This window comes from Phytophthora cinnamomi, assembly GCF_018691715.1.
Source record: "Phytophthora cinnamomi strain GKB4 chromosome Unknown Contig14, whole genome shotgun sequence".
NCBI lineage: Eukaryota > Oomycota > Peronosporomycetes > Peronosporales > Peronosporaceae > Phytophthora > Phytophthora cinnamomi.
The window spans coordinates 2,456,557-2,481,487 of record NW_027150947.1 but is presented as its reverse complement, the minus strand read 5'-3'; the positions used below and the strand labels follow the sequence as shown (position 1 = coordinate 2,481,487).

Here is a 24,931-nt window from a genome sequence, read left to right as displayed (position 1 = left end):
CCTACAGGGAGTTGCTCAGCGGGGCGCCAGCCCGCCGAGCCACTTAGTTTTTTGCCGCGCGCGGCTTGCCCTTGTCTGGACAATCCGGCGCGATGTGGCCCTTCACGCCACAGATGTGGCAGATGGCGTTCTTCAAAAACTCGGGATCGTGGCGGCGGGCTAATTTCGGCTTCGTAAATTCGGTCGATGCCGCGGCAGCCTTGGCACTTGGACCACGATTGTTACTCGTTGCGCTCTTCGTTGCCGCGGCAGGCTTCCGGGCATCCTCGAAGCGCTGGGCATGCTCAATAGTCTCCCGCAGAGTAGTTGGCACATTCTGGGAGATATGAGTGCTAGTGTCCGGTCGTAGATTCTGCTGGTAGAGCCAGCGCTTCATCAGGTCAGGCAACTCCAGCGAGGATTGGGAGAGTAACAGCATAAACTTAGCTGTATACTCCTGCTGGGTGCCCGTCGCACGCAGGTCATAGAGACGGGACAACAGCTTGTACTCGAAGTCGCTGTCCCGGAAGCGAATCCGCAGCTGTTGCTTGAACAGGTACCAGGTGCGTGGGTGTTCACCAAGCGTTTGTTTGAACTCTCGGTACCAGGACATTACGTCCGTGCCTAGGTATGGCACCACCAAATCTACGAAGCGCGAGTCGTTGCCGTCTCGCTCGGCTGCGTAGCTGCTGAAGTGCTCTTCAATCTGGAAGAGCCACAGCTCCAGATCCTCCTTAGCCGAGCCGTTGAACTTCGGCGGCTCGCCCTTGCTCCTCTGTCGGCTGGCCTTGGCCTGCTTCTCGAAGAGCTCATTCTGTACTCGGGCCTGGTGCTCCAGGAAGGCCTGGAACTGCTGCTGCTGGGTCTGCATGGCCTGCTGCTGCACGGCCATCATCTGCATCATCTGCATCAGCACACTCTGCTCGGAGACTGGAGGTTGGGTTGTAGACGAACCCACCGGAACTCCCTCAGCCGATGGCATGCCGGCCCCTACGGGTGGCGAAGTACCAGTTGTGCCACGCGGCGACGCAGCCGGTGCACTAGAAGGAGCTGGATCATCCATGTCCGTACGAGGTTGTTGGTGTGGGCGGAGGTTGGGCGACTCGTCTTCGGCAGGGCGAGGTGTTTTCATACCCCGTTTTGAAGTTGAAGTGGTCGAAAATAGTCGGGTCCGAAATTAAGAATCCGGTGCCTTGAATTCGGTCGATCAGAGTTTTACTCTAATTTCGAAATTGTCACGTAATAAGCTGAAAGTCGATGAGTCTTGGGCAACTTGGTAGGTTGAAGGCAAAAGAAAGACTGATGTATTTTGGTTAAGGGAAAGAATGCCGTGCGCTGGTGGTGGTTACCTACGAGCACAGGGGAGAGTAAAGAGTAGTTACTAGCGACTGCTGCGTAGAAGCTGCACCGAAGCCTGACGTCTGAGGAACGGCGAAGCTGCCGATGCTGTCGTGCTCGTCCGTTGGGAACGGATGCTAGATCCGTTACACTCCTGGCTGCGACGCCCCAGTCCTTGAATGCAGTGAAGAAGCAGAAGCTGTCTCCGCGCGACGTGTGCGCCGTGGACGACCTGACGGAAGTCAGTTTCTCGTCCATGCTGGAGCTAGACCCGCTGTGGGCGCTGGGTGACAGCAGCAGCGACGGCGGGGTTCAGCCACTGAACTCTATCGAGCTAGCCGAGCTGGCAGACCTGGACTGGGACGCTGCCGTCTCGCCACTGGAGTTGTATACTTGCGACAGCGACAGTAACACTGACACTGATGCCAAGACAGACTGCACTGCATCGAGGCTGCTTACCGAAGACGACGTGGCCGCCGTGCTCTACAACTTTGACGCCGCACAGGCGCTGTCGGACTGCGAGCTGGACTCTCTACTTGGCGGTAACTCGGACATTCACGCTGACCTCGCAATCGACGCTGACCTCGCAATCGACGCTGACCTTGCAATCGACGATGCATTCAATATGGACGCCAGCTTGGACATCATCGATGTCGCTCTCGACGTCGACACACTGCTTTTTGTGTAGACCTGCACCACTGCCAATGAGCCATACAGCGCTGTACAGTGCGCGTTGGTGGTGCTTCCTCGTATGTATAGCTAGTATCAAGCACAAAATAATGGAACTAATTTATGAATGGACGTACGCACTTCAGTATGTACTTCGTATCCACCAAGGCCAACTCCACGGATCAATCGGCCGTGGTCTGACTAGCACTGAGCGTCGTCGTCCGTCAGCGAAGAGGGCTCCTCCGGTATTTTTCCGCTATTTCAAATTGGATCTCGCCGTTGTTGAAGTTGTTTTCAGTGGTCGTATCTCGGCCGTTTTACGGCAACATTCGACGCCAACTTTGCATATTGTGTCGAATAGAGTAGAGTAGACTGGATTCAATCTGCCTTGCGCGAACGGTTGTGCGGTACATTATATTGCAGTGGTATATAATACACGCAGTGGTAAGTACAGCTCGGGGCGATTTGGACCGGACATTGCAGTCGAAGTGTCGATCACGAAAGAGTAGCCATGTAGACGACTCAAAGTGTACTGTTACATAGTGCAACGCTGCGCATCCAGCCCAGGTGGGAGGGAGGGAGGGAGGGACATGTCGTAGATTTGACTGCAACGTTGAAAGCTCGGTCGGTGTATTAGCGGGGCTACACAGCTCAGACTTGCCCTCTCTCACGAACGAAACATTCGCGAAGCTATTCACGGTGGCGCAGGCACCTGCTTTTTCGGAACCGCGCTCGCCACTTGTGTTCTCGGGGAGTTCCCTGCCAACAGTGCCATACGAGCATAACTAGCGCACACACGCAGCAGCAACAGCAGCAGCATTTTGTGTGCCAGCAGCAGCTCTGACTTCAGCAGACACAACCCGAGCAGAAGCCAAAGCAGAAACAGAAGCCTACGCGAGCTTTCTTAGATCGTAACGCCACCTGGCCGTCTACCCATGTGTGTCGGTCGATCTTGTCAAATGCGACAATGCGCCTCGCCTTGGAGCTTTGCACGCTCCTCGTCACCCGTATGCTGCAGCAGAAGCAGCCAGCAAGCGAGCTTACCGCACGACGGTTGCCTGCCCGATCGTGGATCTCCAATCGACGTCTCCGTCATAACTCAATCGGGCTCGACCCACACACCATCACCAACACCAACGCCAATAGAGATACACCACAAACCGCTCACATCAACGGAAGATGAGTCTTACAGCCAGTGACGCCGGCCTTGTCCCCACCGTGCCGCGCTTCGTACGCGCCGTTTATGACATGCTGGAGAACGAAGACCAGCGCATCCTCTCGTGGTCGGCGGACGGATCGCACTTCCAGGTCTACGATGTTCCCCGGCTCGAGATGGAGGTGCTGCGCAAGTACTTCAAGCACGGCAAGTTCACTAGCTTCCAGCGCCAGCTCAACAACTTCGGCTTCCACAAGTGGACCAAGACACGCGCCAGCGTGGCCACGTTCAGCCACACCGTGCTCGTGCGGTGCCACCCGTCTCAGCTTGCCACCTTGGTGAGCCACATGAAGGTCAAGACGGTGGTAGCGGCGGCAGCAGCGGTCACACCAGCGAGGGCCACGACGTCCGCGAAGCGGCCTCGGAGTCTCCTGGCTGCGACGCCCCAGTCCTTGAATGCAGTGAAGAAGCAGAAACTGTCTCCGCGCGACGTGTGCGCCGTGGACGACCTGACGGAAGTCAGTTTCTCGTCCATGCTGGAGCTAGACCCGCTGTGGGCGCTGGGTGACAGCAGCAGCGACGGCGGGGTTCAGCCACTGAACTCTATTGAGCTAGCCGAGCTGGCAGACCTGGACTGGGACGCTGCCGTCTCGCCACTGGAGTTGTATACTTGCGACAGCGACAGTAACACTGACACTGATGCCAAGACAGACTGCACTGCATCGAGGCTGCTTACCGAAGACGACGTGGCCGCCGTGCTCTACAACCTTGACGCCGCACAGGCGCTGTCGGACTGCGAGCTGGACTCTCTACTTGGCGGTAACTCGGACATTCACGCTGACCTCGCAATCGACGCTGACCTCGCAATCGACGCTGACCTCGCAATCGACGATGCATTCAATATGGACGCCAGCTTGGACATCATCGATGTCGCTCTCGACGTCGACACACTGCTTTTTGTGTAGACCTGCACCACTGCCAATGAGCCATACAGCGCCGTACAGTTGCGCGTTGGTGGTGCTTCCTCGTATGTATAGCTAGTATCAAGCACAAAATAATGGAACTAATTTATGAATGGACGTACGCACTTCAGTATGTACTTCGTATCCACCAAGGTCAACTCAACAGATCAATCGGCCGTGGTCTGACTAGCACTGAGCGTCGTCGTCCGTCAGCGAAGAGGGCTCCTCCGGTATTTCTCCGCTATTTCTAATTTGATCTCGCAGTTGTTGAAGTGTATTTCGACGACGTGGGTGACCTTCAGACTTTTGATTCGAGTCACGAAAGTTGTGCTTCTAGCTAGCAAAACAATAATCATGTATTTCCTACCTTCCTGCGAGTCACTTAGTACTCGATCTCGGAAATCTTCAAGGCTAAGAGAAGTGCATCCTCCTCCGACATGATGCCGGCTTGAGCTGCATTGCTATTATCGCTCGAGTTCCGCCTTCCACCTCGCGGAGCCGTCGTCGACTTTTTACGTTTCCTAGCAGGCTTTGATGTCGTCTTCGGCTTTGTCTTGGATGTATCTTTCGCATTTGAGAGAGCACTTGCATCTTTTGGTTGTGATTTCTTCAGCACGTTCGTGGGGTCTGCGACGTCATTATCTGCCTTCAACAGAGGTGCTGGCGCAGTCCCGTCGGATGTTTTACGTTTCTTGGCAGGCATTGACGTCGTCTTCGATTTCATCTTGGATGTGCCTTTCGCATTTGGGAGAGCGCTTGCATGTTTTGGTTGTGGATTCTTCAGCACGTTCGTGGGGTCTGCGACGTCATTATCTGCCTTCGACAGAGGTGCTGGCGCAGTCCCGTCGGATGTTTTACGTTTCTTGGCTGGCTTTGACATCGTCTTCGGTTTCATCTTGGATGTGCCTTTCGCATTTGGGAGAGCGCTTGCATCTTTTGGTTGTGATTTCTTCAGCACGTTCGTGGGGTCTGCGACGTCATTATCTGTCTTCAACAGAGGTGCTGACGCTGTCCCGTCGGATGCCGACATCTGCAGTGCCAATAAGATGGCGTCCTCTTCTGACAAGTCCAATTGATATTCTTTCATCAAGCGAACATCTTCTGGGTTCTCGTTCGTAGAAGTAGATTCCTCTTCGACTTCATCGTCGGACACACTAGCACGATCATCATCAGAGCTGTCCCCCATCATCAGCGACAAGTCCGACTCCTCTTCCTCGTCATCTTCCTCTTCAAACTCTGGCTCCTCTTCTTCTTCGACGCTGTCCTCCAGCTCTATTTCTCCATCTTCCTGGATGAAAGACTTCTTTTGCTGCTTCCCTTTTCTTTTCCCAAGTGACGTTTTCTTGTATTTGCTCAAGGCTGTATGCATACCTTTAGCTTTGGCAAAACTCCCAAGTGTTCGTGCTTTTCGCGCCCCACTCATCGCAGCTGCTGGCACAGGTCCAGCTTGCTTGCTTGCTTCCGTCTCCAGCTCGTTGAGACCACCAACTGCTGTAAATACCTTCTTCGGCCGACCGATCTTTTTGGATGGTGGCAAGAAGAAAGTAGAGATCAGCGTGTCAAGCACCTCCTGCATCTCGAGCAGGATCACAAGCCCTGCATGGCCTCCAGCCGCAAGATAGCACGGGTAATCGCCTGGGGTACTGGAAGATAGTCGCAGACGATGTAGAGCAGCATCCCTTTCGCAAAATTCGCGCGTATTTAGACTCGTAGAATCGGCAGTCCCCAGCACTGAGTGTTTGTTGAATGATACGGTTAACGACTTGAACGGCTTCTCAACGCTGGGGTCCTTTTCTCCTGATAGACGGCAGATTTCGACGCAGTTCTGGGGTGCCCGGTACAGTTTTTTGGCCGGAGCCGCTCGGATGCTTCCAGACGTGCAGGATGAAACAAGTAATGGCACGGCACCACGTCGAGCGAACTGCAGATCCCAGACAGGTGAGTCAATTTGCGGGTGGAAGTGCAGCTTTTGATAGCTTCCACTCTGTAAGCAACACGCGAACAAAAGCTCGTAAGTGGGTGACCAAAGTATACCATTTTGCGCAATCACATTCAACTCTTACCAAGATGTCATACATATAGACGGAGCCTTGGTCGCCAGATATTTGAATTGACGTTTGATCCATCCACTGAAGAGCAAGCCCCCAGGTTGATCGTATTCGGTGTGATCGAAGGCACACTCGAGGCTCACGGACGTCCCATACTTTGAATACTGAGTCCTGCAAAACCACACCCAAGACCTTAAGGCCAACATCACTCGATGATAGCACCATACAAACGCTACGTACATTTCCGGTCGTCGCAAAGAGATGTTCATCAAACGGTGACCACGCTACGGCACGGATTGCGACCCACCCACAGCCCCAATCGAAGGCTTCCTGCTTTCCGACAGTGTCGGCTATTCAATTCGTGAGATAATCAGCTTAAACATTGATTGATTTACATGAACAATACGAACAAGCATACCGTCTTGGAAGCGCCGTTGTGGTTCGATTGGTTCGGGGTCCCTGCGCTCGTTGTTCAGGCTGTCGCTTTCGCTGACAGCTGTTTTAATATTCCATAGCAACACGGAGCCTACGGGATTGACACCAAAAGGTTCACGCAAGATATCAGCCTCGCTATTTCCGCAATAAACCCCAAAAGCATAAACGTACCATCGGATCCTCCAGTGAGCAGCATCTTCCAACTGTGTGGAGACCACTGTAAACTCAGCTGTAAAATTCGCGGTAACCTGGCGACGACGACGGGGGAGTTCCTTTCCACTACCCCCTCCTTGCTGATCTCCTCCTGTAGACGTCCTTCAGGAACCTCGGGGATCTCGAAAACTCGCATGCTTCCATCGCCAAAGCACGCCGCCAAAATCCCCAAAATATTCTCCCTACGATCTGCCTTCGGGAACTTTTTCACCAGCGGACACCATTGCAAGTCCCACACCACACCACTCTCGTGGTCTATGGCATACACCATCCGAGGCTTCACCGCCTTCCTCTTGACAGCCTTGCCCCTCTTCTTCCCTGTATTAACGACCTTCGGTCGGTGCACGGGCACGGCCCAGATCTGAATCAAACTCCGGGCACTTTCCGGCACATCGTAGTAGTGGTCTGGAGGCGTGGTCTTCACCACCTTGCCGTCCTCTACCTGGCACGGCGGGTGCGCCGCCAACGCCAGGAACCGCCACCGCTGCTTGGCGTCTTCTTCAGGCTCCGCACTGCCGTTGGAGGCCCCTGTCGTCTCTCCGTCGACCTCCTCCGGCAACTCCACTTTATTGTTCTCCTTGCCTTTCGCAGCAGCTTTGGCCGCCGCCTTGGCAACTGCAGAGCCCCGTCGAGCCTTCTTCTGTTTAGGCTTCACCAGAGCAGCAGCCACCGCCGCCGCGTTGGCCGCCGGCTTGGATGGCAGCCAGTCCATCGCCCACACGGGGCCGCCCACGTTCAGAGCCATCTGCTGGTCGCCGTCGAGGCACTCACTGGCGTACGGAGGTATCACCGTGGCGCCTGCGGCGTTGAGTGTCAACGGATCTGCATTTTGCGTAGTTTCTGGGTCTGTGGGCGGCTCTGGAGGCGACGGATCGGCCGGGACTCCGTTAGGGGAATGCTCCGAGCACTTTGCACGGGCCTGGGACGCCTTCTGCGCCGATTTGGACGGCGATTCTTGGCAAGCAGGTGAGGCTGAATGCAGTGGATTGGATGCCGCGATCTTCAGGTGGATCGGCTGCATGTACGCGCCGTAAGGCACTGCGGCGCGCCACGCGCTGAGCTCCATGACTGCCGCCGTCCAGTGCTCGCTGCTTCTAATTGGGCATGCCCGTCTAAGTGCGGACTTCAAAATGGTGTGGCGTACGCCATATCGCACTTAATACGGGGTGGCGCTCTGGTATAATAGTTTAAGGAGTTTAAAAAAATAAGGGTTTAGCCCCTAATGGGTTTCGGGTTAAACCTTATACCCTTACGCTTTTTAGGCCGCCCATGAGACCTTGGAGTGTATAATAGGACTAATGAATCATGAGTCATGATACAGCGCCTTCGCGATTCAGCTGAATTTTGCCGTTATAATAGTAGTTTCATTGAATGCATAAGACGTGTCCTATCAAACCGTTTACGTGGCTGGGTGGGTCACCGACGACGCCCCACTGGCGATATCGAACTCCAAGCAAGACTCTGCCGGTACGTCTCTGACATGGATGCTGATATCGATATGTTCTTCTGCCAGCGAGCATACTAGGTGGTCAGGGGGATATCGCGCTAGGTAGGATGTAATACCCTGGCAGGGTCGCAAGACCCTGCCTACGTTCGGGCTTTGCTCGTTGTCTAGATTAAGTGAACAAACACCTCTAGAATTAGCCCTAGTTTGAGTCCCAACAGTTGTTTGACTTGGAGTCCAGTTTATTGTATTTCCTTTCGCATCACCAGCCCATGTTGCTGTTTTGTTCGCTTGCTGTTTTATGTTCTCGAATGCTTGGTCTTGCTCGACTTGCTTTAGCAAGTCTATTTCCGCTCTCGATCGCTATTGTTCTTAAAGTTTGGATACATTATGCTTCAGTATATTGAATGATAGAAGTTATTAAGGCACAGTCCCCACGGGAAGTATTCCCGTTCCAGCTGACGGGGGCACGGCGCCGGCGGCTGAAAGCATCGCCGTCCACGCAGTAGCGGACGGTTGAGCGGGCGGGACGACCAAGGGCACCCCCTGGCCACTTGCAGCGTTCGAAGGCACTGTCCCCACAGGAGGGATTAATATTAATAATTAGAAATTTAGGTGAATTTGCAATTCGGTCAGATGTTTGCTAATCAGTCAGGGCGCGAAACTTAGAACTATGACACTCCTAAAATTAGAATGACTAGACTGCAGACATGCAAGCAACGCCCCACCACCACTCCACAACATACTTTCGCTTCCAGGCAAGAAATCCTAGTCATGGAGGACGCAGACGATGATGTGGAACTTGCGGTTGGCATGGAATTCCTCAGCATCAAAGAGCTGAAGGCCAGAGTTGCGCGATACTGCGTAGTTCACGCTGTTGCTCACGATAAACCCTCAAATCGATGCGACTTCTTAAAAGTAGTCTGCTCCTCACACGCCGAGTATTCCTTTCAGCTGCGTGGATCTCGATCATCGAAAACAGGAGTCGTGCGTATAACCTTTCTGGACAAGACTCATTCTGCCACCATGTTGCGCACACGGATCTACGTCAGCGGCTACCATCCCATATAAGCCAGGCATTCTTGGTTGAAGCTGCTCGAGATTGCATGGCGTGTAACCGAGACGGGAAGAGTCCGAAGCTGGTTGTCAACTGGGCACGCAGTGCTTATGGGCTAACGATTTCTTACCATGCGGCTTGGCGTGCGTTGAAACAGTTACATGAGGGATCGGTTCTCAGCCAACAGCACAGCTATCAGTTCCTTCAAAGTTACTTGGATATGTTCGTCGTAAATAATCCCGGAACGATTGCAGATTACGAGCGAACCAACAACAACAAGTTCAAACGTTTGTGCCTCATTTACGGCATTTATATCGACACGATCCAGTACTGTCTACCAATAATTGCTCTAGATGCATGTCATTTGCGCGGAGCGGATAATGGTATTCTCCACGTTGCCGATACGATGACCGGTGCGCACGACATTTTAGTAATTAGAGTAGCAATATCGAATGCGGCGGAATGTGGCGAGGGCTGGACTTGGTTTTTGCAACACCTATTGGAGGCTCTGTCATGTCTAAAAGATTTATTTGGTCTTTTCTTTATGAGCGATCGTGACAAGGGTGTCACGCCATCGGTACGTCGTGTGTTCCCGGATTGTCTGCATTCGTGCTGAGCATATTAAACGCAATGTTATCGATGAATGCAAGACCAGATTTGGTGATTTAATTCATAAGTTAGCTCGAGAAACAGACAAGCGGAAGTTGGACGCGGTTTTTGAAGACATCAGGGCCATCAGTACTGATGCAGTCGATTACTTTAAAAATATTGACGAATCGATTTGGATTTCAGCCTATTTTCCGGTTCCCAGATATGGAATAGTGACGTCGAATTCAGCTGAGTCTGTCAACAGCAGCATCGGTGAATTTAAGAGTGGATCTCACGTTAAGGTCGTTGCTGGTATCAACGAAATGATTATGCGAAGATCGTTCGAACTTCAGCCGAAGTACGACCGCCACGACGCAATGGATATCATTCCCTTGTTGTTGATGAAGCTGAATGTCAACAAGAAAGCAGGACGCAAACGAATGGTGGTGCCTCTGGGAAATGGCAAGTTAGCTGTTCAACGCACGAATGGTTTGAATCGGATAGTTGACTTAGATGCGAAGCATTACGCCTGTGGCCTTTGGGCGGAGTATCAGTATCTATGCGTGCATGGCTGTGCTGCGTTCCAAAGTATGCATTTGTCGGTGTTCACTTCAGTTGCACCGTATTATCGCTACGGATGCCGACAAGCCACCTTCGTCAACTCGATGGTCCCTATAGATATCGAGTCGGCAATCGGTGATGGCACGACAAAAGGTTCAGAACCATACCGTAGAGCAGGTCGCCCAAAAAACCAAAACGGATACGCAGCCGAGCCGAATGTATACCCGATGACTCGCCGATCGTCTGCTCACGCTGTCGCGAAAGGGGTCACAACGTTCGGACCTGCGAAAGAAGACAACAACTGAAGCTACAACGCCACCAGGCCCCAAAGTAGTTTTAGCTTCGCATTTACTTCTACTTGAATTCCATCAGTCTAAACTGCTCCACTTAACCCCTTAACTGTTGCTGGAGTTGATCAATCGAATGGAGTATGCTTTTGATGTGTAAGGGGTAGATGATGAAGAAGTGACCGCCACGGTCCCCTCGAGACCCTTGGTGAGCAAATTGATGAGCAGTGTCAGCAGCACGCGGATCTCGGTAGCTCCATGACTTCGGTGTTGTGAAGTGGTGGAAGGACATCGCTTGCATGTCTGCAGTCTAGTCACTAATTTTAGTAGAGTCATAGTTCTAAGTTTCGCGCCCTGATTGATTAGCAAACACCTGACCGAATTGCAAATTCCCCTAGAAATTAATTGATTGATCAAAGCGCTATCCACCCAAACACCCAGTTACCACTCAGGAAGTGTCCGAGGTTGGGTTATTATTGCTGTTACATCTGATTGGCTGAAATATTGTGGGCGGGAAAGCCCATCAAGAGGAAACATGGTGAAGCTGGCCTGCGCGATCGTAGGCGGGGGTGGAAGCGCCTTCGGCGTGGATATCGATGCAAGCAAGTGGGTGGATGACTTGAAGGAGGCCATTAAGAAGAAGCTAGATTCACCTTCGCTGCGAGCAAGTTGGAGCTGTTCCTCGCCAAGAAGGGCGGCGCGTGGTTGAACGAAAACGAGGTCAAACAAGTGACTGACACCAACGGCCTGAAGCATTTAAGTGCTGCTCGAGCGAAGCTCCGCCGCGTTGGCTTGTCTGATGAGCAAGTGAAAGTGGATGAAGACAAGGAAGCAGAGGAAGTAGAAGGAAATGGCCCAGTGAATGTGTTGGTGGTGGTTCCGGAAGGTTCAGGCATTTCGCAGATGGTCGAGCGGAGCGCCAACGTCCTGCTTGAAGCGTCTCGAGATAGCACAGACGAATGGCTGGCGGAGTTCCACACGAAAAGAATCAAGTTTGGCTTGTTGCCATCGATTGCGTCGCTACCAAAGTTCATCGAGCAATCACTGCCTGTGAAGATTCGCATGCCAAGACACTTGCTTGCCTCATGGTCTTCCTCGCCAGTATCGCTCAGTCGTCAATTTCAGGAAAAGATGTTTGCGATAGACGACGAATCTCCATGCAATCGTTTCAGGTCGCTGGTGCTGAGCGATCGCATGTTGGAACCGCTGCGAAGTGGAGACACTCAGTCTTCTTTCATTTGGTTCTGGGATACGGCGATTCGCACCGTGTTGGATTGTGTGTTCGTCGACGCTCGCGTAATCCGTGATACGAGCCATCCGTCATCTACCGCAAAGAAGCGAGCAGACGTTTTGTTCTTTTTGAACGAGGTGTGTGTATTCCGTGGTGAGAGAAACAACCTGCTGTTGATATGCAGACGCCTCGTTCGGTACCCACCGAAATGCTGATCTGGAGCTACGGAACGGTACCGTACTTATTCGGCTATGCTGCCTCGGGCTACAAGATCCAGCTTTTTGCTATGGTTCACCCTGGTGATGGCCTGACAAACGTGAACACCAACTGGATTGGGTCTTTCGACTTGGAGCGTCCAGCAGATCGATTTCGACTGGTGCATGCGCTCCTGAACTTGTGTCTACTCTTTCCCGCCGTCACAGAGGTTTGTCCAGATTTTGGTCGAAATGAATACAGGAGCATTCTTTGTTCCAATGGTGTCGTTGTGCGATTGAATCCAACATACGTCGAGAAGTTTTTTTTCGAATGAACAAGGCTTCGATCAGCTGGAGCGCATCTATCGCATTATATAAAATGCCGATGTCCCCAATGTTGATCGTCTTATCAAGCTGAAGCGGACGAAGAAGACGGCCAGATTTGAGCCTCGTGGTACGATGGTAAAACCATCCAACTTGCTGGAGTTGCTTGTTGCCCTTCGGAACGTCCTTGAGGCATTGGTTGTACTTCATCGTGAATTGGTGATCCATCGAGACATCCGCTGGTCGAACGTGATCAAGCGATGTGATTGTGATGCGTGGTTCTTGATCGAATTCGCTGATGAAGCCACAAGCCCGCAACACTTCCCCAACGGCGAACACCTGAGCAAGGAAGAACATGTACCTGAGATTTTTGTGAGCGGCAGCATTCATACAACTGCTGTTGACATCTGGGCAGTGGGATACTTGATTGAGACAAGTGGTGTGCAATGTGATGACCTCGCTAGAAGAACGGCATTTGTGAAGTGGTTGATGCTGAAAGACCCGACCATCTCTGCGCGATCTGGTGGAGCTCCAAGAGGAAGCGAAGCAGGAGCAACCTATGATTGAAAACTTGGGAAAGACGCAAATACAGACACGCAAGCGCAAGCAAGAGCAGGCGTCAAAACGAAAAAATAAGAGATATTTGCAATCTGATCAAGGCAACACAACAATCGGTCGAAAACGTATGAACGTCTCCTGAATCTTCATCTTCTTCTGAAATCTCTCAGCTAGATTCGTGCACTTTGCACGAACTTCATGAATCGCGTAGAACTCGCGCAGTTGCTCCTCGGTCGGACCGTCATCAATATGCGTGGTGAAATCTAAAACTTCACGATGGACCTGTTCAGTCATATCCCATTCACGCAGAAGCTCCATCGTCTTGACCTCCACCTGGCAGCTTCATCTTCACGTATAGGACCCGTTCATGTAGATGACGTGACAGAACTTCTTGCGGGTCGATGCCATCGAAACATGGACGATCCTTGTCTGACAGCCAAAACTGACACGTTCGTTTCTTCTTGATTGTCGTCGATCGCGGATCGCGAGGGGCGCTTCTTAGGCGTAGCTTTCTCTTTGCCAGACTTCACGTTCTTGGATGGCTTCGTCGTGCCCATCTTTGCAATGTTCTAATGGCACGTGTGCGGGGATAAGCTCATCAGGTCTGAGGACGAAAGCACAACTTTGCTTCATCTATAACCTTTCGAATTCGCTTACGTCGTTTTGCCGACGTTTTGCCCTCAGTTTGCCATTCCTTAGAGTACCTGATACTGACCCACCAATCGCACCATCAGGATAGAGGAACAGCTCCTTGTTTCTCTCTATAACCATTCAAAATCGCTAGCGTGTGGAGATGTGGCTAGGCAACTATTATAGTGTTTTATACAGATATGGTTGGTGGGTGTTTTTAAACACTTTGTAATATATTAAAATATACAATGTCATGTATCAACAAATGGGGGAAATGAAGGTGTCAAGGAGATGCTGTTAATATGCGTTCAAAGCCCGCATTTGATTTTGCCCAATCGCATGGCACTGTGGCGAACGACTGTGTTGTCAATGGAGTTAGATAACCGAGCAGGTATGTACAATCACTGGATCCACTGCATCGGAAATCGCTAATAGTCGAAGTCGTCCCGCTCAGTATAGTCGTCCTCGGTGTTGAGCCAACGACGTCTCGCGCCGATCTACGAAAACACAAAGACACGCACGTGCCCTCTGAATCACATCCGGAAATACCGCAAAACTACCACCAGCGCTTGCGCGTACCTCGTCAAGGTCCTCGCTGTCGGCCAGGGACTCGTCCGATGACTCTTCGTCAGGATAGTCGTTCGCGACATGGTCTTCGTCGTTCGAGTCCTCGCTCAATCTACATAGCACGCAACACGACAAAAGCAAGCGTTAAAACAAATCCAGCAGAGGTCGCCATCACCAGCTACCCGCCGCTTCTCAGCATTATGATCTTTAGATCGGTCCCGTTCGCGCCCACGTGCCCTCGTCACGCGCGCCTCAGCGGTCCCAGGGATATCTATACAGGCATGCGTACCCGTCCACTTCTTCGTTGCTATCAATGTCGGACTCCAGCATGTACTCCTCCACCTCGTCACTCGGCTCTTCGGACAGCCACCGATGCACCTCCGAACTCACACTCACAACGGGCACTCCACTCACGCTCGCTTGTTCAGAAGCACCCTCGGAGGTCGTAGCAGTGTCATGTGCTCTGTCTTGCTGCTCGCTGGCGGAGATGTCTACGCAGTAGACGTCGTACACGTAGTCCTTCTCCTGCTCTGCCTCCTCGCATGCCAGCAACGCCGTCTCCACATTCGCGTGCCCCCCACGCTTCGCAAAAACCGCGGCCGTAGCTCCCTCCCAATCTCGTTGAAGAACACTCGCAGTTCCGGAGCGCAGCAATACTTCAATCACATCACTTCGTCCATGCAGCGCCGCCGCCATGAGAATCGTACTCCCATCCGCCGGTCTCTGAAATGCCACGGGGTCCACACGCAGCTCCGGCCTCCGCCCATGGTAAATCTGGAAGAACGGGGCAAAGTCGTCGGCGCGGAAGGCGTTCCAAATGGCCTCGTCCAGCTCTCGCTCGTGCGGGTTCAGCACCCGAGTGGGCTTCAGCCGCGCGCCATTGACCGTGACCAAGTCCGCCTTGCTCTTCTCCGAAGCACCGTCCCATTCCCGCTCCTCCTGTTTTTCCTTCTCCTCCTTATCAGGGACGGCGGACACCTGCAGGTCCACGAGTCGGATGCCGTGCAGTTCCATCGTCTGCTTCTCCTTGATCTCCACCACGGGCTGCAAGCCTCTGGACTTGAGCACGTCCTCGCTGCGCCGCGCCTTGAGGCGGCTCTGCTGCTGCTTGACGCGCCTCTCCGTCTGCTTGGAGGCCGTCGGGTCCTTCTGGAACACGGGCGCGATCTGCCTCCGAGCCAGCATGTCGGCGCGCTCGTCCTTGAGCGAGCGCGCCTTGCGCTTGAGCCGCTCTGTCCACTTGGCGCGGCCGGGCGCCAGCAGCTCCTCCATCGTGTCGATGTGCTTGAACACGAAGCGCTTCTCGGCGGTCGACAGCTTGGTGAAGGCCTGCAGCAGGTCCGCGCTCTGGCCGCGGCTGCGCTTGGCGTCGGGCTCGCTGTGCACCACCAGACACTCCATCGGGTCGTCCGTGCGCTTGCGCTTCAGCCGCAGGAACACGAACGACGCCGGCTTCTCATTGGATCCCTCTGCCTTCGACTTGGACGTGCGGGACGCGCGCGCGGCGGCGGCCGACGGCGCGGCGCGGGCGCTGGCACTGACGCTGACGCTGACACTGCCCGAAGGTGTCGCCGAGGTCGACGCCTTCTCGTCCACCATTGCAGTTTTGAACACGTTTTGAACACTGATTACTCAGGTGATCGATTGGGCTCAGAGCGTACTTAAGCGGGGATTTTTGTGCGTGTACCTGTGTTGTGGTACATGTTTTGGCTGTAGACGAATGGGTGTAGCCATTTTTGGACAAGTAGCAAAAGTGCAACGTGTGTGGGGAAGCGTATTAATAGCGGGGAGTGAGCGGCGGGGTGAGCCATGCTGGGCTAGTGCTGCAATTGACGAGGAGGTTTCGAGCTGCTGGAGCCATGAGCTCGGTCGTGGTGGATGATCTGCGCCACGAGATGGACGAGAACGTAGTCGCCGCCTCCGCGACGACCAAGCGGAAGGCGAGTGTAGCGGCCGGACCCAAATCTGCGGATGTCAAGGCGAGCTTCCTTATTCGAACGCTGCCCAGAGATTGCAACCCAACGCCGGTCCCTACAGGTGGCATGAGTGCGAGCGCGTCGGGGTTGCTGTCGCCACTGATGAGCAAGATCGGCAGTCGACAGGAAGCGGAGCTGGAGATTCTGCAGCTCGACAACCCGTTCGACGACATTACGGAAGAAAAGTTGGTGCGTTGCCAGGTGTTGCAAGGTGTTGGTGCGTGTTTAGTTCCATTCGTCTAATGTAAGTTTTGCTGTCGATGTTGCAGAGACAACTGACAGGAAGTCAAGACCTCGAGCGGGTCACTTCGCTGCAGATTTCGGTCGACTCGTCGAAGCAGTCCGTGGAGACGATCGGAGAGCTCTTGCCATCATTGCAGCAGCTGCGACTTCAACAAAGCACGCTGAGCAGCTTTCGTGATCTTGGCACGTCGCTTAGATCGCTGCGCATTCTGTGGGCAATGCACTGCCAGATATCCGACCTCGACGGCATCGGGGCGCTGCTGAATTTGCAGGAGTTGTATCTCCAGCACAACAATGTGAGCGATATCAGTCCATTGACAATGCACGATGAGCTCCGCGTTGTTGGTGAGGACAAAATGAATTGGAGATGGAAGGGAGTGCTGAAGCTCACTGTATTCCATTGTTGCTGTTGTACCTGTACAGATCTGGAGGGGAATCGCGTTGCTGACATTGGGCAGACTGAGCAACTAGGTCAGCGGTCTTTGCGCTAAGTATCGTGTAGCCGAATCTAACGGTGTGTGTTCACTGGTTGTAGCTTTTTGTCCGCAACTAACGTCACTGAACTTGGCCGGAAACCCCGTCGAGAGCGTCGAGCGGTACAGACAAATTGTAGCCAACTTTGTGCCGCAACTCGTGTCGCTAGATGATCGTGCATTCTCCGAGAGTGAACGAGTCAAACTTTCGGACTCTCAAATTGACGCTGCCATTCTCAAACACCGAGAGCACCAGCAAGCAGATCTATCGAGTTGCGAGTCTATCAATAATTTAAGAACGATCGGGTCGAACGATTTCAACAGTCCTCGCCAGCTTTCATACTCGTCGAGCGCTGCAAGCCTCAACGGGCTACCAGTTGATTCGCCGCGCAACGATGACTCGGGCAGCCGTCTCACGCACGGAACTGATATTGTGTTCGCTGGAAATGTTTCGAGCGCTTTGCGCCGACATCGACACGAAGCTGAAACAGGATTGACGTGTGACCTGCAGAGCTCCTCCGGGACCAATTCTGAAGGATCTACCGATGCTCCCGACTCGCGCCCCTCTTCAGCCCATGGGCTACCTGACCGTCCAAAGACACCAGCACGGCGTATTTCCATCACCGACACATTAGATCGAGCAAAAGAGCTCGATACCCAGAAGCACAAGTCGCGTGATGCTATCCTCGACGAACTGAAGTCGTGGCAACTAGACAGTGTTGGAACTTCCCAAATTGGGGTTCCTCGTGACGCCGACGAAGCGCTTTACACGGAGTTGGATAGCTCATCGAACCGAAGTAGATCTCGGAGAAAAGGAAGTGTCAATATCGCCGGGAGTGATGCAACCATTGCTAGAGCAGGACTTGAGCGGCGTCCTAATACTTCCGCTGGAGTGTTGCGTAATGGTGTCAACGTGCGAGAAGCTTTTGTCGAGATGTCAACAAGTAAAAGCAATTGTCCACGGCCGATCTCTCGAGGAGGATCTTCGAGACAGCGCGGTTCACCATTGAGTTCTCCAGGTGTGGACATCCTGGTCTTAGATGGCAGTGACGACACTAAAAGACCTTGCTCCCCGACAAAGACACCCAGAGGAATTTACACAACCGCATCTAGTTGCACGAAAGCCTTGGGCCACCATCATGATTGGAATTTGGGGGTACTCTCCCCCAAAGTGGATATCACGACGGCAAAACGTCACTTGCCATCTTCATTAACCAGTAAACAGCAACTTGAGCGCGCTCAAAAACGAGGATCCAGGAAAACGGAAGGCGATGAATCTAGTGACAGTGACGCCGACGATGAGTAAGTATCCCGTGAGTATTGAGCTTGCTCGCTTGTCATGGTGGGATTACTATACGTGGGTGCCTCAGTAAATAACGTTTGCCTTTTGTGTGAACTTGTCACTTCAGATCAAGCGTCTGCCCAGCCGTGTCAACCGAGTTCGGTAGCCCGACACCTGTGCCCAAGACCGCGTTCTTCAATGTGGCTGAGAGTTTGAATGCCATTGAAAAGTGGAGAGACGAAATGGAGTACGACGCAGAGGACACCGCCATATTGAGTATCGCCAGTCTTCAGCAGAGTTGTCTTTCACCACGCACCGCAAGCGAGTCCACGAGCTTCAGCGGGTCCGATAGGAGTAATTGTGACAGTGGTGGCAATCAACAGCACTCACCTACACGTCAGCAACAACAAGACTCAAAGTTAGTGTTTGGCCCAGGAAACCACGAAAGTGATCAACACAATGTCCAGCTCTTGAAAGAAAAGCACGGCCAACTCAAAACTCGTGACGGCTTCCGCTCCTACTTCCGCGGCATCGAAGAAGAGCGTCTGGAGGGTATTCTACGGCAAGCATTTGCAGAGAGCGACAAAGTGCGGCGTCGAATGCAGCTCATGAGCGGGTTCTTCCGCCACGAATTACAGTAAAACTAGTGAAGCAATACAGCAAACAGTGAACACAAGCAGTACGTACAGTAGTCACCTGGTGTATTAGGGAATAGGACACGGGTGGCTTTGGTGCGTTAGTTCCTTCTACCTCGTTGGCAGCCGTGTGGTCACCCAACAATGCAACGCCCCCGCGTTAGTGGCTCCAGCCAAGCCGTTGACGATAATTCACGCCTAATCTGGTGCAATCTACGACCGGTAGTCCGCGTTAATGGCCACGTACTCGTGCGTAAGGTCGATACCCAGCACCTGAGTCTCCTCGGAACCAACACCCAAGTCAATCTCCATCTGCCATCAACTCGCAGTTAGAATCATCGCTCAGTAGATACAATAAAACAATGAAATGCGCGTACCTCGACAAACTTCCCGTGCGGCGGGTAGTTGTGCGAGCTAGCGTCAAGGCCACCACGGGTGGGCTCGATCAGCATGGCGTCGCGCATGTGGGCCACAAGCTTGGCCTCAATCTCGTCGTTGAGCACCATCTCGCCGTTCTCGAAGATTTCGACCCCGCCCATGCGGATCGTCATGCGGCGCTGGATATCCACGTCCTTGTGGTGCAGGCCCATGTACTTGCCAACGGCCATGACAAGACGGCCCACGTTCGGGTCGTTACCGGCCACAGCGCACTTGAGCAGCGGCGAGTTCACCACCGACTTACCCACACCCTTGGCCATCTCCTTGGTCACGGCGCCACGCACGCGCACGCGCATGACGTGGTGCGCGCCCTCGCCGTTGCGCACGATGTCCTCGCTCAGGCCCAGACACACCTCGTGCAGCGCCTTCTTAAACTCGTCCAGCTTGTCCATGTCGAAGGGGATCTGGTCCGACGACACGAGGGTCACCGTGTCGGACGTGCTCTGGTCCGTGTCCACGCTGAGCGAGTTGTACGTGTCGCCCACCACCTCCGTCAGCAGCTGACGGAGCACGTCACGCGGAATCGACAGGTCTGCAGCAGCAACCACCACATCCCCGTCAGCAACGCATCAACTCCGATGCACTATGGTCATCCATCCACTCACCCGTGAGGATGTAGGACAGCATGGTGGCCATGTTGGGCTCAATCATGCCGGCGCCCTTGGCAATGCCGACGATGCGGCCGCCGCACACGTCCATGGAGCGGATCTTCGGGTACAGGTCTGCCACCAACGGATTCAATTGTCAAAACACAAGAACTCAATGAAAACCAACTGCGGCCGACCGACTCACCCGTGGTCATGATACCCTCGGCAGCCGGCAGCACCGAGTCGGACTGCAGGTTGGCCACGAGCCTGGGCAGGTTCTCGACCATGGCGTCCACGGGGATGCGCCAGCCGATGACGCCCGTGGAGCAGGGCAGCACCTGCGCGCCGCCGTCCAGCCGCAGGTGCTTGGCCAGACCGTCGCAGACCTCCTCCGCGTCGGCCACGCCGCCGCCGCTGGCGCAGACGTTGGAGATCTTGTTGTTGACGAGGATGGCGCCGAGCGTGGGCTCGTGCAGGCGCTTGCGCCCCACGAGCACGGGCGCGCCCGGGAAGGCGTTCTGCGTGAACACGGCGGCGAAGAGCGGCGTGGGCTTGGCCGGCTTGATGAGCGTCATGGTCATCTTGGCCGGCAGGTGCGGCGCCTCCCGCGGGATGAAGTCGAACTGGGTGGTGGCCACGGAGAAGCCCCAGGGCAGGCGGCTCTGGTGCTTCTGCAGGTACTCGGTGTACTCCTGCCGCGACTCGAACACGAACGGGTGGCCGTGGGTCGACATGCAACGCGCCTGCAGCAGCGCACGCGGACGCAGCGACAGCGACGACAACCGTAGGAGCGTCATGACCGGGAGGGAGGAGGTGGAGGTGGAGTGGGCGGGCGGACGCCGCTTGGGAGGTGTGACCACCAACGGTTCAACGGGATCTGAGGATTTTTCCTGTGGCGGAGCGCACAAGATCGGCCTCTAAACGTCTGTTTAGCGCCTCGGCGTGCGTGGCCAGGTCGACAGTGGGCGCATTCCCGCTGTACTGGTACTAGTACACGAGAGAGAGCTCGCGAGTTGAAGACTAGAGGAAGGGCTGGTTGTGTGTGCTGCACAAGTTGTGCAGTTGAGCTCAAGTGGTGGGCAGCGACTCGAATTTGCCTTTAAGCTGCGGAGTTCGTCATGGCGTCTTGGGACTGTACTGTTTCTAGGAAGAAGTCTTAGTGTGCAGGGGGCGAGGCTTCGACAACTACGACTACGAGATGAGTAGGAAAGTAGCGAAGTTCTTGATACTGTAGTGTGCCTACATATGCACGTGTGGGGCCTAATGCCGATGTTGTTTAGCAGTCGCTGAGTGTGCTTGCAGTTGGAAATGGGCGAGTCATATCGCTGTGTGTAGGCTCCAAGACACTATTGCATGTATAGCGAGTGAGGGGCTTAGTCTCTGAGCCGCATAGCAGCAATTACAAGCCGTAATTTACGGTCCGTAAATTACACGGTGTGTCGTGCAGGTTGAAGTGGTTGAATTGTATTACTTAACCAACCACAGTGCAAAAACCACATTCCGCCGCTGAATTTCCTCTTTTCAACTCGAAAATTTCAGCAAACAGTCGCAATAATGACGAAGGACGAGGCGATGGCGCCGCCGCCCGCGCACGAGGACGGCACCGACTCGGAGGCGCCGCTGCCTCCCCCTCCTCCTCCGCCGCCCCCTCCGCAGGTGCGCCCCGAGGACGAGCTCAAGAAGAAGCGCGCGCAGCCGCAGCCACAGCCGCTCAAGCCCAAGCAGAAGAAGAAGGACTTCCGCGAGATTCTGGCGCTCTTCCACGACGAGAGCGCGGACGCGGCGCGCACCTCGCGCGTGTGGGGCGCGCTCTGGCAGGCCACGCTGGCGGAGGCGCAGGAGGACCACAAGCGGCGCCGCCAGCAGGAGCAGCACGGGCTCAAGCGCAAGAAGGACGAGCTGGGCGGCCCCATGCGCGGCTCGCTCTCGCGCCACGGCAGCCTGACCCAGGACCACCTCAAGCGCGCGCGACAGGTGCGGGCTTTTCGCTCGCTTTTGTATTCTTTACGGTGCATTTATTGTGATTTTTTTGTTTTTTGTGTTTTTTCAGGGCTCGTCGGCCAGCACGGACTCGTCCGAGTCCAACAAGGCCGGTCGACTGGGAGGCAGGTTCCCCAAGAACGCGCCCAAAGGGTCCAAGCTCATGCACAAGTTCGGTGGCCGTAGTTAAGTAAATATATAGATACACATGGGGTCGGAGCGACTTCACTGCTCGATGGAGCGTCGTTTTCGTGGCTTCTCGGCGTCGAGAACGCCGGTCCCAGAGATTCGGGGACCTTCCTGGCTCAGGTTGAGTGGCGTCACGGACGATGACAGGAGACTGAAGCTGCTGCGCGGCGTGCTGAACACGGTGCTGGATCGACGCCGTGATCGTACGGTTGGAGACTCACTTTCGGCTTGGAGACTGATGCGCTTGTGCTGCTTCGTGAAGACGCCCCAGAAACAGACACGCGAGTGCGCTTCCCCGTCGCGAACCATGACGCCGAAGTCTAGGGCGCAACTCGGACTCACTTCGGGGAGACCGTGGCTGTTGGTTTTCTCGAGCTCCATCGAGTTGCGAATTATGCTTTTGGCTCGCACTGGACAGTTCAAAAGCACTTCTAGCTCGGACCGTTCATACCGTGACCGGTGTTGCTGACTCTGCTGTCGGGTACTGCCAGTGCTGTCGAGTAGGTCCTGCATGGAGGGAGTCGATTTCAGGATCCCGGACGCAGTGACAACACCCGGGCCTCGTCGTTCTCTCCATATCGAGCTGATCCACGCGGCGACGCGATTGTAGTGCATCAAATAAGCCGTCTTGAGTACACTGTAGAGCAGGAGAACCCCGAAACTTGTGCCGATAATGCGTACCAAAGGCCCATACTGCACCCAGAGAACATCCGCTGGCGTGATCACGACCGAGTCCAAACCCAGGTTGAAGCTGTTGCTGTGCGCCAGAAACCCCGGAAATGACGTGAAGTCGTACAGCCGCTGGCGTTCAAGTGTCCACTTGATCTCACACATCGAGAAGATATGGTTTCGCATCATAAATGACACTACCGTCACGAGCGCTAATATCTCCACGCTGGTAAGATACGTTCGTCGAGCTATTCGGTAAGCGCGCTCCTCTTGAGCGGCGACGAGAAGTCCCCACAAGCCATTCACCATTAGCAATAGCAACACCCACACACGAATGCTGCTCATGTAGGCTTGTAATTTCTGTGCAAATGAATCGCTCCATGTCCAAACGACCGAATTAGGCTGAACGATCTGCCACGAGAGTAACTGGGACACGCAGGTTGCAGCTACCACCCACGGATTTCGATACAGGGATCTCGAGAAGAAGGAGTAAAAGAAGTCCTCGTTCAGAAGCTCCTCGTTTACGGTCGCTGTGCGAGTTGGGCCATGTTCGCGAAAAATTTCTCTGGTTTGAGGAGAAACAGCGAGCTGGTCCTTTGGCGCCGAACCCAATGACGAGCGACGTAAGGTAAGCCTAGAGCTACTATCATTTTCTCGAGATGACAGTCGCTCACGTATTAACGTAAGCCGCTGAATGACCCGGAGGTTTCGAAAATGGCGTGCAGTGGGGTATAGAACCCAGGCTAGCACCTCGAGCGAGCTGAAAAAGTGAAGCAGTAGTAGGCTGATGTCTATGACTGCTAGCATCACGTATAACTGGCCAAAGGAGCTGAAGTTAGCCGTTGTGTGTGTTGTCAAGCGCACGCTCTGACCAACCGATCTCAATCCATTTGACGATAAATTCGACTCGGTTGTCAACCCCATAATGTAGTAGCCATACGTATTTTGGCGTATTCCCCAGCGGATGTTCATCCATTGAATAACGTCCATTGTGAGCCATGCCTTGTCACGAAGCAATCGCTGCACGCCTGTATGCTCAACCCCCACAAAAGCGCTACGATGCTGGTTTGGACTTCCACATATGTACAAGTTTGGCACATACTGGAGTTCATCTGTCACTCCATTCTCTAGGGCAGATGTGTCCACCACAAAACCCTCGGCACACGTGGCTCCATGCAGCGGGACGGCGAAACTCAGCAAGTCCAGTACGTCCAACAACTCCTCTTCTGCAGTACTGCCCACCGGAGCCATCCAGTTCACCGGGATATCCGTAGCTGAAAACACGTAACGATGATTGAAAAGCGCAACAACCCCCTCTTGACAGATTGGCGGTCTTCGAGAGACAAACAGTAGCGAGCAGCTAGCCCATGCTACAGCATCAGCCCGGGTGTCCGCTATCACCACGAAGGAAGACACAACCTTGGTCATGTTTGTCTCCGAATCTCCGTTCAGACGGCAATTTTTTAAAAGTGCACTCAAGAAAAAGGTGCTTCCAGGCGAGCAAAACGGTGTAATGGAGTCGCAACGCGAGAGAAAAGATGACCAACCCGAAGCCATCGTCACGTTATTCGTTGCAGTGGCTGAAGGTATCACCGGCGAGGAATGGAGGTAGACTGTACTACCCATTCCGAAATGATACGAATCTGATGGGCCGACCCAGATCAACTTGTACAAGGCGTCACGAATGTCAAGGCCAAACAATAGTAAAATTGTCGCCAAACTCTTGAGTACAGGAGTCGCATGCTTGAGCCGCTGCCATCGCCTAGTCCAGACCCCTGGTGGCTTCACATACAACGGCGGAGGGATCTGCAGCCCACTGCTTGCGACCATGATAAGCTCACACGGCTACAGAAGGTGAACCTGCTGTGGTATTTGAAGTCGCCGCGAGGAACACCACTCGCTACACAGAGGATCATGAACTGACACAGCAAAAAATAGCAGCACATAAATACATTTTTGGCTCCCCATCCGCATCGAGTGATCAACCTGATCAACCAACGCTGGCCCGAGGAAGTTTCTCGCGACTACCCCTTTTGGACGCCTTCGAATTCTGCAACAAGCGCCGAGCTGCAGCTTGTGCGACTGGGCTCGACAGCAACGAAACGCCTGCACCGCTGTTTTCACTGTCACCTGAGCGCAAATCATGCAATAGCTCACTAAACCCACGCCCATAGCTGATATCACTGGAGAAAATGTAGCCTCGGGCCTCTCGCTCAAG

The 24,931-nt window shown here is 53.9% G+C and overlaps 8 protein-coding genes across 8 annotated transcripts; 4 read left to right on the top strand and 4 right to left on the bottom strand.

Annotated features, from left to right (window-relative positions):
• Nucleotides 1-43: 43 nt before the first annotated feature.
• IUM83_01484 (uncharacterized protein) lies at nucleotides 44-961 on the bottom strand (the record flags this gene model as incomplete). The annotated part of the gene is made up of 1 exon (XM_067925342.1): nucleotides 44-961. One exon carries the CDS (start codon nucleotides 959-961, stop codon nucleotides 44-46), a length of 918 nt encoding a protein of 305 aa, XP_067797140.1.
• A 531-nt stretch (nucleotides 962-1,492) lies between these two features.
• Nucleotides 1,493-2,005, top strand: IUM83_01483 (Transient receptor potential Ca2 channel (TRP-CC) family protein; the record flags this gene model as incomplete). The annotated part of the gene is made up of 1 exon (XM_067925341.1): nucleotides 1,493-2,005. The coding sequence occupies one exon, from the start codon at nucleotides 1,493-1,495 to the stop codon at nucleotides 2,003-2,005; it is 513 nt and encodes a 170-aa protein (XP_067797137.1).
• A 1,160-nt stretch (nucleotides 2,006-3,165) lies between these two features.
• IUM83_01482 (Transient receptor potential Ca2 channel (TRP-CC) family protein) lies at nucleotides 3,166-4,107 on the top strand (the record flags this gene model as incomplete). The annotated part of the gene is made up of 1 exon (XM_067925340.1): nucleotides 3,166-4,107. One exon carries the CDS (start codon nucleotides 3,166-3,168, stop codon nucleotides 4,105-4,107), a length of 942 nt encoding a protein of 313 aa, XP_067797138.1.
• A 379-nt stretch (nucleotides 4,108-4,486) lies between these two features.
• IUM83_01481 (3-methyladenine DNA glycosidase) lies at nucleotides 4,487-7,866 on the bottom strand (the record flags this gene model as incomplete). Its single annotated transcript, XM_067925339.1, has 5 exons — nucleotides 4,487-6,088; nucleotides 6,168-6,323; nucleotides 6,393-6,502; nucleotides 6,571-6,678; nucleotides 6,759-7,866. The coding sequence occupies 5 exons, from the start codon at nucleotides 7,864-7,866 to the stop codon at nucleotides 4,487-4,489; spliced, it is 3,084 nt and encodes a 1,027-aa protein (XP_067797556.1).
• Nucleotides 7,867-14,102: 6,236 nt separating this feature from the next.
• On the bottom strand, nucleotides 14,103-15,840 carry IUM83_01480 (Transcription factor Iwr1; the record flags this gene model as incomplete). Its single annotated transcript, XM_067925338.1, has 3 exons — nucleotides 14,103-14,171; nucleotides 14,254-14,353; nucleotides 14,531-15,840. The coding sequence occupies 3 exons, from the start codon at nucleotides 15,838-15,840 to the stop codon at nucleotides 14,103-14,105; spliced, it is 1,479 nt and encodes a 492-aa protein (XP_067797136.1).
• A 260-nt stretch (nucleotides 15,841-16,100) lies between these two features.
• On the top strand, nucleotides 16,101-16,951 carry IUM83_01479 (Protein phosphatase 1, regulatory subunit; the record flags this gene model as incomplete). The annotated part of the gene is made up of 3 exons (XM_067925337.1): nucleotides 16,101-16,406; nucleotides 16,487-16,805; nucleotides 16,884-16,951. 3 exons carry the CDS (start codon nucleotides 16,101-16,103, stop codon nucleotides 16,949-16,951), a joined length of 693 nt encoding a protein of 230 aa, XP_067797520.1.
• A 2,112-nt stretch (nucleotides 16,952-19,063) lies between these two features.
• IUM83_01478 (arginine biosynthesis ArgJ, mitochondrial) lies at nucleotides 19,064-20,672 on the bottom strand (the record flags this gene model as incomplete). Its single annotated transcript, XM_067925336.1, has 4 exons — nucleotides 19,064-19,162; nucleotides 19,228-19,820; nucleotides 19,894-20,010; nucleotides 20,081-20,672. The coding sequence occupies 4 exons, from the start codon at nucleotides 20,670-20,672 to the stop codon at nucleotides 19,064-19,066; spliced, it is 1,401 nt and encodes a 466-aa protein (XP_067797103.1).
• Nucleotides 20,673-21,447: 775 nt separating this feature from the next.
• Nucleotides 21,448-22,045, top strand: IUM83_01477 (uncharacterized protein; the record flags this gene model as incomplete). The annotated part of the gene is made up of 2 exons (XM_067925335.1): nucleotides 21,448-21,849; nucleotides 21,926-22,045. 2 exons carry the CDS (start codon nucleotides 21,448-21,450, stop codon nucleotides 22,043-22,045), a joined length of 522 nt encoding a protein of 173 aa, XP_067797742.1.
• Nucleotides 22,046-24,931: the final 2,886 nt, after the last annotated feature.